This window comes from Salvelinus namaycush, chromosome 1, assembly GCF_016432855.1.
Source record: "Salvelinus namaycush isolate Seneca chromosome 1, SaNama_1.0, whole genome shotgun sequence".
NCBI lineage: Eukaryota > Metazoa > Chordata > Actinopteri > Salmoniformes > Salmonidae > Salvelinus > Salvelinus namaycush.
The window spans coordinates 82,421,968-82,433,933 of record NC_052307.1 but is presented as its reverse complement, the minus strand read 5'-3'; the positions used below and the strand labels follow the sequence as shown (position 1 = coordinate 82,433,933).

Below are 11,966 nucleotides of genomic sequence, written 5' to 3'. Positions count from 1 at the left end.
AAACAGCATAGGTGGCAGAGCCAATCACGAGATAGGGAGATTCTATTGGCTCATTCTAGCATGCATCTGCATAATTATTTCCTTTAGCGCACACCTCTGTAAAGTGCATTTGTGCAATAACTCAATTTGCATTTCAGTCCTTCTAAACAACGCGATTTAAAAAAAACATTTTGCAAAGGGTAAAGTCTACAAAACTTAGTCCACTCTGTTCATAACAGATTTTAGTTTTTGGAACAGAACTGTATTAACATAATGTTTAATCGATGAGAAAATGAGCAGAATGTCTGCCAAAATCTAGTTCCATCTTCTCCCACTGCCAGCCAGTGGTCTTCCTGTCACTACCATAGTGAGTGGAAACACCAGGCAGCTGCTTCACATTTATACATGCAGGGAAATATCTGTCTCGTTGTTCTATTGATACTGTCTGCAAGTAACTTCCTGTTGCAATGTCTTTTTATGTGGCCTGCTTCCAGATTTGACATGGCAATAACCATAGGAGTTGGCAAGACTGTACAAACAGATCTGGGACCAGGCTACTTTTTATATGCAGACCCTTTTAATCCTGCCTAGTTCTATATCCTGTGTTCTAGTGACTGGTTCTATGTCATGTGTTCTAGTGACCGGTTCTAGTGACTGGTTCTATGTCCTGTGTTCTAGTGACTGGTTCTAGTGACTGGTTCTATGTCCTGTGTTCTAGTGACTGGTTCTAGTGACTGGTTCTATGTCCTGTGTTCTAGTGACTGGTTCTATGTCCTGTGTTCTAGTGACTGGTTCTAGTGACTTGTTCTATATCCTGTGTTCTAGTAACTGATCCTATGTTGTCCGGTGTTCTAGTAACTGGTTCTAGTGACTGGTTCTATGTCCTGTGTTCTAGTGACTGGTTCTATATCCTGTGTTCTAGTGACTGGTTCTAGTGACTGGTTCTGTGTTCTAGTGACTGCTTCTAGTGACTGCTTCTAGTGACTGGTTCTAGTGACTGGTTCTATGTCCTGTGTTCTACATCCTGTGTTCTAGTGACTGGTTCTATGTCCTGTGTTCTAGTGACTGGTTCTATATCCTGTGTTCTAGTGACTGGTTCTATATCCTGTGTTCTAGTGACTGGTTCTATGTCCTGTGTTGTAGTAACTGGTCCTGTGTCGTCCTGTGTTGTAGTTACTGGTCCTGTGTTGTAGTAACTGGTCCTGTGTTGTAGTAACTGGTCCTGTGTTGTAGTAACTGGTCCTGTGTTGTAGTAACTGGTCCTGTGTTGTAGTGACTGGTCCTGTGTCGTCCTGTGTTGTAGTAACTGGTCCTGTGTCGTCCTGTGTTGTAGTAACTGGTCCTGTGTTGTAGTAACTGGTCCTGTGTTGTAGTAACTGGTCCTGTGTCGTCCTGTGTTGTAGTAACTGGTCCTGTGTTGTAGTAACTGGTCCTGTGTTGTAGTAACTGGTCCTGTGTTGTAGTGACTGGTCCTGTGTTGTAGTAACTGGTCCTGTGTTGTAGTCTGCCCACTATGACTCGTTTGTTCCCATTGGAAACGACAGGCTGTGGTCTATCTTGGTTTAGTTGTAAAAAATCTTTGATAGTATTGTCAGTTGGACAAAAGGGAACTGTATGTAAACATATAAAAACACCTTGTGATAAGTACTTATTTTAACATCCTGGTTACAGTAACACAGTGAGCAACATAATGTGAATAACAGAAGTTGTGTTTCTTTCTTACTATGACCAGACACAGAGTACCAGAGATCATTGCTACTGGAAATATAATATAGTGTAAGTGAAAACATCAACACTCCACACAACCAGGAAGAGATTATACCAACAAAATAGACTTCTGTGTATTCACAAATGAAAGAATTCCTTGAATCGTTGACTAGCAGAATTCCAAGATCAAACCCGCTCTACCACCCAAGACACAGCCAGTGTTTTGATCCCCAAGGCATTGTCTGTCGTTGTTGCTGTTGTCGTGACCCATCCCTGTGCAATACAGTTCATTTAACTTGTATTTAACCAGGATACCATCCCTCCCTTGAAGTAAAAAAAACAACTATTTTACAAAAGACAACTGAAAATGAGTTCCCTGAAAGATTAAGTTGCAAATGTTGCAGATTCCTCCCTCCCGTTTCTAAAATGTAAAACAGTCAGTAAACAGTCAGTAAACAGTCAGTCAACGGTCAGTAAACAGTCAGTAAACAGTCAGTAAACAGTCAGTAAACAGTCAGTAAACAGTCAGTAAACAGTCAGTAAACCAGTCAGTAAACAGTCAGTAAACCAGTCAGTAAAACAGTCAGTAAACAGTCCGTAAAACAGGCAGTAAACCAGGCAGTAAACCAGCCAGTAAACCAGTCAGTAAACCAGTCAGTAAACCAGTCAGTAAAACAGTCAGTAAACAGTCAGTAAAAAGTCAGTAAAAAGTCAGTAAACAGTAATTCGTACCTGTCCAGTGGAGGTTAGGGCCAGGGAGGACTGGCTTCCAGCACACACTTTCCTTATAAACATCCCCTGCAAGGCCTCCACTACTTTGGGTTTATAGACACGGTTTGTATCTCCATGCCCCAGTTTCCCTGCAGGATAGACAAATTACACATTCAGAGACATTTAGAGACATATTGCCAATCGTATCATTTAAGTAAAACCCATTCTTCAATATGAAGACAGAATTACACAATAAACAATATTTATTGATTTATATTGCCTTTTATATTTCCATATATATGTCGACATTTAGAGATATATTGATCGTTTCGAAAATAACGATGTTAATATAAAAACATCCGATGGATTCCAGTGTTGCGTCCTGAGCCTTCACCCACCATTGTCTCCCCCTCCGAAGGACCACACGGTGCGGCCATCTTTTGACAAAGCTATGGTGTGAGAACTCCCACAAGACACCTCTCCTACGTTACTGATGTCTTTGACCAGAGTAGGAATGTTTCTGCTGTTGCTGTCTCCGTGACCTGCACACCAAAACACAGAGAGGAGAGATATGTCAAGACACCAGACAGAGGAGAAATATATTATCAACATATCAACCAGACAGTAGAGAAATATATTATCAACCAGACAGGGGAGAAATATATTATCAACCAGACAGAGGAGAAATATATTATCAACCAGACAGGGGAGAAATATATTATCAACCAGACAGTGAGGAAATATATTATCAACCAGACAGGAAAAATATATTATCAACCAGACAGGGGAGAAATATATTATCAACCAGACAGAGGAGAAATATATTATCAACCAGACAGAAGAGAAATATATTATCAACCAGACAGAGGAGAAATATATTATCAACCAGACAGAGGAGAAATATATTATCAACCAGACAGAGGAGAAATATATTATCACCCAGACAGAGGAGAAATATATTATCAACCAGACAGGGGAGAAATATATTATCAACCAGACAGGGGAGAAATATATTATCAACCAGACAGGGGAGAAATATATTATCAACTAGACAGTAGAGAAATATATTATCAACCAGACAGTGGAGAAATATATTATCAACCAGACAGTGGAGAAATATATTATCAACCAGACAGTAGAGAAATATATTATCAACCAGACAGGAGAGAAATATATTATCAACCAGACAGTAGAGAAATATATTATCAACCAGACAGGGGAGAAATATATTATCAACCAGACAGAGGAGAAATATATTATCAACCAGACAGGAGCAATATATTATCACCCAGACAGAGGAGAAATATATTATCAACCAGACAGGGGAGAAATATATTATCAACCAGACAGGGGAGAAATATATTATCAACCAGACAGGGGAGAAATATATTATCAACTAGACAGTAGAGAAATATATTATCAACCAGACAGTGGAGAAATATATTATCAACCAGACAGGGGAGAAATATATTATCAACCAGACAGTAGAGAAATATATTATCAACCAGACAGAGGAGAAATATATTATCAACCAGACAGGAGAAATATATTATCAACCAGACAGGAGAAATATATTATCAACCAATAATGTTCAGTGTTAATAACGTTCAGTGTTAATGATGTTCAGTGTTAATAATGTTCAGTGTTAATAATGTTCAGTGTTAATAATGTTCAGGGTTAATAATGTTCAGTATTAATAATGTTCAGTGTTAGTAATGTTCAGGGTTAATAATGTTCAGTGTTAATAATGTTCAGTGTTAATAATGTTCAGGGTTAATAATGTTCAGTGTTAATAATGTTCAGTGTTAATAATGTTCAGTGTTAATAATGTTCAGTGTTAATAATGTTCAGTGTTAATAATGTTCAGTGTTAATAATGTTCAGTGGTAATAAAGTTCAGAGTTAATAATGTTCAGAGTGCTGATAATGTTCAGTGTTAATAATGTTCAGTATTAATAATGTTCAGTGTTAATAATGTTCAGTGTTAATAATGTTCAATGTTAATAATGTTCAGTGTTAATAATGTTCAGTGTTAATAATGTTCAATGTTAATAATGTTCAATGTTAATAATGTTCAATGTTAATAATGTTCAGTGTTAATAATGTTCAATGTTAATGATGTTCAGTGTTAATGTTCAGTGTGTTAATAATGTTCAATGTTAATGATGTTCAGTGTTAATAATGTTCAGTGTTAATGTTCAGTGTGTTAATAATGATCAGAGTGGTAATAATGTTCAGTGTTAATAATGTTCAGTGTTAATAATGTTCCGTGTTAGTAATGTTCAGTGTTAATAATGTTCAGTGTTAATAATGTTCAGTGTTAATAATGTTCAGTGGTAATAATGTTCAGTGGTAATAATGTTCAGTGTTAATAATGTTCAGTGTTAATAATGTTCAGTGTTAATAATGTTCAGGGTGGTAATGTTCAGTGTTAATAATGTTCAGTGTTAATGATGTTCAGTGTTAATAATGTTCAGTGTTAATAATGTTCAGTGTTAATAATGTTCAGGGTTAATAATGTTCAGGGTTAATAATGTTCAGTGTTAATAATGTTCAGTGTTAATGTTCAGTGTGTTAATAATGTTCAATGTTAATGATGTTCAGGGTGGTAATAATGATCAGAGTGGTAATGTTCAGTGGTAATAATGTTCAGGGTTAATAATGTTCAGTGTTAATGTTCAGGGTTAATAATGTTCAGTGTTAATAATGTTCAGGGTGGTAATAATGATCAGAGTGGTAATGTTCAGTGGTAATAATGTTCAGTGTTAATGTTCAGTGTGTTAATAATGTTCAATGTTAATGATGTTCAGTGTTAATAATGTTCAGTGTTAATAATGTTCAGTGTTAATAATGTTCAGTGTTAATAATGTTCAGTGTTAATAATGTTCAGTGTTAGTAATGTTCAGTGGTAATAATGTTCAGTGTTAATAATGTTCAGTGGTAATAATGTTCAGTGGTAATAATGTTCAGTGGTAATAATGTTCAGTGTTAATAATGTTCAGTGTTAATAATGTTCAGTGGTAATAATGTTCAGTGGTAATAATGTTCAGTGGTAATAATGTTCAGTGGTAATAATGTTCAGGGTGGTAATAATGTTCAGTGTTAATAATGTTCAGTGTTAATAATGTTCAGGGTGGTAATATTGACCTAATCTCCCGAAGTCTCCTTCACCCCAGGTGTTGAGCTCTCCGTCCTCACTGACCGCTGCACTGTGTCGGTAGCCCGCTGACACACACACCACCACCTGGCACAACAACAGTCAACATTCAGGATTGAGACATGAGGACAAACACACTAAAACTTGTTTAATGAAATTACACATTATTATACCATGATATTGTTGAAAACCCCTTTTCTGATTGGCTTGGAAGGGCTTTTCTAGAGCATGCATTATTTCCCGATAACTCCCGGGATAATTAAATGACTATAGTTCATTCAAACAATGTTCCAGCTGCTTTTGAACGTGGTGGTCTGGGGGCTGTGGTGGTCTGGGGCTGTGATGGTCTGGGGGCTGTGGTGGTCTGGGGGCTGTGGTGGTCTGGGGGCTGTGGTGGACTGGGGGATGTGGTGGTCTGGGACGGTGGTGGTCTGGGGGATGTGGTGGTCTGGGGGCTGTGGTGGTCTGGGGGCTGTGGTGGTCTGGGGGCTGTGGTGGTCTGGGGGCTGTGGTGGTCTGGGGGCTGTGGTGGTCTGGGGCTGTGGTGGTCTGGGGGATGTGGTGGTCTATGGGCTGTGGTGGTCGGGGGCTGTGGTGGTCTGGGACTGTGGTGGTCTGGGGTTGTGGTGGTCTGGGGTTGTGGTGGTCTATGGGCTGTGGTGGTCTGGTGCTGTGGTGGTCTGGTGCTGTATTGGTCTGGGGGCTGTGGTGGTCTATGGGCTGTGGTGGTCTGGGGGCTGTGGTGGTCTGGGGGATGTGGTGGTCTATGGGCTGTGGTGGTCTGGGGGATGTGGTGGTCTGGGGGATGTGGTGGTCTGGGACTGTGGTGGTCTGGGGTTGTGGTGGTCTATGGGCTGTGGTGGTCTGGGGGCTGTGGTGGTCTGGGGGATGTGGTGGTCTGGGACTGTGGTGGTCTGGGGCTGTGGTGGTCTGGGGGCTGTGGTGGTCTATGGGCTGTGGTGGTCTGGGGGCTGTGGTGGTCTATGGGCTGTGGTGGTCTGGGGGATGTGGGGGTCTGGGACTGTGGTGGTCTGGGGGATGTGGTGGTCTGGTGCTGTGGTGGTCTATGGGCTGTGGTGGTCTGGGGGCTGTGGTGGTCTGGGGGATGTGGTGGTCTGGGGGCTGTGGTGGTCTATGGGCTGTGGTGGTCTGGGGCTGTGGTGGTCTGGGGGCTGTGGTGGTCTATGGGCTGTGGTGGTCTGGGGCTGTGGTGGTCTGGGGGCTGTGGTGGTCTGGGGGCTGTGGTGGTCTATGGGCTGTGGTGGTCTGGGGCTGTGGTGGTCTGGGGCTGTGGTGGTCTGGGGGCTGTGGTGGTCTATGGGCTGTGGTGGTCTGGGGGCTGTGGTGGTCTATGGGCTGTGGTGGTCTATGGGCTGTGGTGGTCTGGGGGATGTGGTGGTCTGGGACTGTGGTGGTCTGGGGGATGTGGTGGTCTGGGACTGTGGTGGTCTGGGGGATGTGGTGGTCTGGGGGCTGTGGTGGTCTGGTGCTGTGGTGGTCTATGGGCTGTGGTGGTCTGGGGGATTTGGTGGTCTGGGGGATTTGGTGGTCTGGGGGCTGTGGTGGTCTGGGGGCTGTGGTGGTCTGGGGGATGTGGTGGTCTGGGGGCTGTGGTGGTCTGGGGGCTGTGGTGGTCTGGTGCTGTGGTGGTCTGGGGGCTGTGGTGGTCTGGGGGCTGTGGTGGTCTGGGGGATGTGGTGGTCTGGGGGCTGTGGTGGTCTGGGGGCTGTGGTGGTCTGGGGGCTGTGGTGGTCTATGGGCTGTGGTGGTCTGGGGGATGTGGTGGTCTGGGGGCTGTGGTGGTCTGGGGGCTGTGGTGGTCGATGGTATGTGGTGGTCTAGTCCTACCTTTCCCTGCAGAGGTCCCTGGATGAGTTTGGGGTACTTCTGTGTGGAGCTGTTCCCATGCCCCAACTTTCCATAGTCCCCGTCTCCCCAACTGAACACCTCTCCCTCCGTGGTGAAGGCCAGTGTGTGTCCGTCCGACCCCTTCGAAGACGTCACCTTTTTGATGGCACGGTGAGGTTCAAAGGTCAGCTTCTTGAGAGTTGATTGGTTGTTGGAGTCTCCCAGACCCAATCTGCCGTAGCTGCCTTTACCACAGGCTCTGACAGAGCCGTCAGAAGAGATGACGAAGGTGCAATATTGGCCTGCCTCAATCTGACACGGACAGACAAGCACAGGGTTTAGGATTCACACTTGTCAATGGGCATTTCCTAACAATCTGTGAAGATTTCTGATCCAGTCAGGGCCATTTATCTCTTTCAAACATCACTTTTATGGCCTGGTGCTCAAACAGTTTCTGGGAATCACAGTTTTCCTTAACCCTGGGATAACAATAACTGGTGTTATGGGAATCACCTAAGTCATTTTTAAACACTGATTATTACGCAGCCTAACTTTTGATTGGAGTGTTCAGGGAATCACAGTTTTCCTTCACCTTTATTTAACTAGGCAAGTCAGTTAAGAACAAATTCTTATTTTCAATGACGGCCTTGGAACAGTGGATTTAACTGCCTTGTTCAGGGGGCAGAACGACAGATTTATACCTTGTCAGCTCGGGGATTCGAACTTGCAACCTTTCAGTTACTAGTCCAATGCTCTAACCACTAGGCCACCCTGCCGCTCCGACAATAACTGATTGGAGTGTCACTTTTTTCCCCAGGAATGTTTTAACTACAGTCTCCTTGGACTGGGTGCTGGGCTCTAGGGGTTGAAGGTCATTCTGGATGCACTTTGTAGTTTAAAGCACTTAAACACCTGATTTCACTAATCAACCCAGCATCAAGCCTTTGATGAGAGGAATTGGGTGTGTAGTCCTAGGGCAGAACATGTAAATGTGCAGCTGTTTTGGGTCCCAGGACCAGCATTAAGGAACACTGGTTTAAGACATTCAATATAGGCTTAGACGGTATACTGATAGTATAGTATAACTAGCTAGCCATTTATACACTTGGACGGTATACCGTATAGCAGGGGTGTCAAACTCATTCCACGGAGGGCCTAGTGTCTGCAGGTTTTTGGTTTTTCCTTTCAATAAAGCCCTAGACAACCAGGTGTGGGGAGTTCCTAACTAATTAGTGATGTTAATTCATCAATCAAGTACAAGGGAGGAGCGAAAACCCGCAGACACTCGGCCCCCCGTGGAATGAGTTTGACACCTGTGCCGTATAGTATAGTATAACTAGCTAGCCATTTCACACCGGTTACACTTGGACGGTATACCGATAGTATAGTATAACTAGCTAGCCATTTCACACCGGTTACACTTGGACGGTATACAGTATAGTATAACTAGCTAGCCATTTCACACCGGTTACACTTGGACGGTATACCGACAGTATAGAATAACTAGCTAGCCATTTCACACCGGTTACACTTGGACGGTATACCGTATACCGGGGTATTTGGAAATAGCCACAGGATGGTTTTTCCAATACCGTCAATAACGTAGAAATAATTTATTCAATAAAAAAAATTATATATAATACATAAAAAAAATGTAGAAGCTACTTTTGAGGTTAAATACCTGCAGTCAACTGGTGTAATACGTTAGGATATAAAGAAGATTGTGTTCTTAATTTCACCTGTCACATCATTATCCATTATGAAGCTTATCGGTAGTCCCCAGTCACACGGTGTTTGGTTACAAGCACACAACGACCAGAGACCCGGAGCCTTGTGAGCAATCATGTATATTAACCCTGGATTGCTGATACTATGTACTGGTCATTGAGAGGCTTTGAAGCCACCGGTCGGCCATTTTGGCTCCTCCCAGTAGGAGTAGTCCTCCATAGGAATGGATAGAACTCTACAGTATTTCAATTAAATGTTTCAAAGGACAAAACGACATGTATTTAAGTATTTTTCTGTTGTAATGGAGACAGTAACATTAGTCCTTTCCCCAAAAATATATTTTAAGGATTTAAAAAAACATATATTATTTTATTGAACATTTTTATGTTTATCTTTTTATGTTAAAAGTATGCATTAAGATAATGATAATAAAGATAATAACGAATGTAGACATTTATAAATACATTTCTATAACTTTTTTTACAACGGAGGAGGAGTACCAAGATGGCTGCCCTGTGGCTTCAATACAGCAACCCCTGTCAGTCATCCAGGGATTATACACATCATTGCTTGTGAGTCACTCACTGGTTGTGCAGCACTCGCCAGGCTATCTAGTTGCCATATGGAATTCACAACTAAATGTTTGCCAGCTAGATATCTTATAATTATTAAATTAACTGTCTAAAATGTGCTAAATGCTCTGTACTAATTTAGTAGCTAGTTAGCTATCTAGCTAAGTGGTTAGCTTCTCTTGGTAACAGCAGAGAATCAAGAGGATCAAGAGATGACGTGGATGTCGATTAAGACAGCCCCCCCCCCCCGCACCTCTCTGATTGAGGGGTTGGGTTAAATGAGGAAGACACATTTCAGTTGAACGTATTCAGTTGTACAACTGACTAGGTATCCCCCCTTTCCCTTTCTGTCTAATATTTGTTTTGTGCGTGCAGCAAACTGTGAGTAGCATTTTTGCGTAACTTTATGAGCTAGGATGTCTGTCCTGAAAAATTGTCTATGTCAGATACTGTATAAAATCGTTAGCATTTGGTTAACATTCTCTATGGGATTTTTAAATGTACTTGTTAGCATTGCTAACCTTCGGATTATAGAAACTCAGTGGGGGTTGAAAATTGTGCCCATTGTGTTCATTGGCCGGTATTACCAAATATCCTGGTGTAGCACAAGGTCGGCTTGAAGGTATGACAATCTGAATACCGCCAAAGCTTCATTTAATATTTCAATAACCAACCATGATCGGGAAACAGAAGATGGGAAGCACCTTTACTTTTTAATCCATGAAAGGTTTCTGCAGGTTTCTGACTTCACTTTGTCTCTTCTTAATAAGTTCTGTCTCCTCTCACAACTAGGCTACACTAGCTAACTTCTCAAGAGACGTAATACTGAGGGGAATCAGCTTTCCTTATAAACCAGGTGTTGTCAGTTCTGTCTCCTCTCAGAACTAGGCTACACTAGCTAACTTCTCAAGAGACTTAATACTGAGGGGAATCAGCTTTCCTTATAAACCAGGTGTTGTCAGTTCTGTCTCCTCTCAGAACTAGGCTACACTAGCTAACTTCTCAAGAGACTTACAGTGGGGCAAAAAAGTATTTAGTCAGCCACCAATTGTGCAAGTTCTCCCACTTAAAAAGATGAGACAGGCCTGTAATTTTCATCATAGGTACACTTCAACTATGACAGAAAAATGAGGGGAAAAAATCCAGAAAATCACATTGTAGGATTTTTAATGCATTTATTTGCAAATTATGGTGGAAAATAAGTATTTGGTCAATAACAAAAGTTTATCTCAATACTTTGTTATATACCCTTTGTTGGCAATGACAGAGGTCAAACGTTTTCTGTAAGTCTTCACAAGGTTTTCACACACTGTTGCTGGTATTTTGGCCCATTCCTCCACGCAGATCTCCTCTAGAGCAGTGATGTTTTGGGGCTGTTGCTGGGCAACACGGACTTTCAACTCCCTCCAAAGATTTTCTATGGGGTTGAGATCTGGAGACTGGCTAGGCCACTCCAGGACCTTGAAATGCTTCTTACGAAGCCAGTCCTTCGTTGCCCGGGCGGTGTGTTTGGGATCATTGTCATGCTGAAAGACCCAGCCACGTTTCATCTTCAATGCCCTTGCTGATGGAAGGAGGTTTTCACTCAAAATCTCACGATACATGGCCCCATTCATTCTTTCCTTTACACGGATCAGTCGTCCTGGTCCCTTTGCAGAAAAACAGCCCCAAAGCATGATGTTTCCACCCCCATGCTTCACAGTAGGTATGGTGTTCTTTGGATGCAACTCAGCATTCTTTGTCCTCCAAACACGACGAGTTGAGTTTTTACCAAAAAGTTCTATTTTGGTTTCATCTGACCATATGACATTCTCCCAATCTTCTTCTGGATCATCCAAATGCTCTCTAGCAAACTTCAGACGGACCTGGACATGTACTGGCTTAAGCAGGGGGACACGTCTGGCACTGCAGGATTTGAGTCCCTGGCGGCGTAGTGTGTTACTGATGGTAGGCTTTGTTACTTTGGTCCCAGCTCTCTGCAGGTCATTCACTAGGTCCCCCCGTGTGGTTCTGGGATTTTTGCTCACCGTTCTTGTGATCATTTTGACCCCACGGGGTGAGATCTTGCGTGGTTCCCCAGATTGAGGGAGATTATCAGTGGTCTTGTATGTCTTCCATTTCCTAATAATTGCTCCCACAGTTGATTTCTTCAAACCAAGCTGCTTACCTATTGCAGATTCAGTCTTCCCAGCCTGGTGCAGGTCTACAATTTTGTTTCTGGTGTCCTTTGACAGCTCTTTGGTCTTGGCCATAGTGGAGTTTGGA

General features: G+C 42.6%; 1 protein-coding gene across 1 annotated transcript in view; it reads right to left on the bottom strand.

Moving 5' to 3' along the window:
* The window catches only part of LOC120053311 (probable E3 ubiquitin-protein ligase HERC1), a 32,163-nt gene that overhangs the window by 6,836 nt on the left and 13,361 nt on the right, over positions 1-11,966 (bottom strand). Inside the window, exons 6-9 of the mRNA XM_039000444.1 lie at positions 7,402-7,713; positions 5,544-5,640; positions 2,796-2,939; positions 2,419-2,546 (exon numbers count right to left, since the gene is read on the bottom strand). Of these exons, the coding sequence (XP_038856372.1) occupies positions 2,419-2,546; positions 2,796-2,939; positions 5,544-5,640; positions 7,402-7,713 (681 nt within the window). The remainder of the gene's footprint in view (positions 1-2,418; positions 2,547-2,795; positions 2,940-5,543; positions 5,641-7,401; positions 7,714-11,966) is intronic.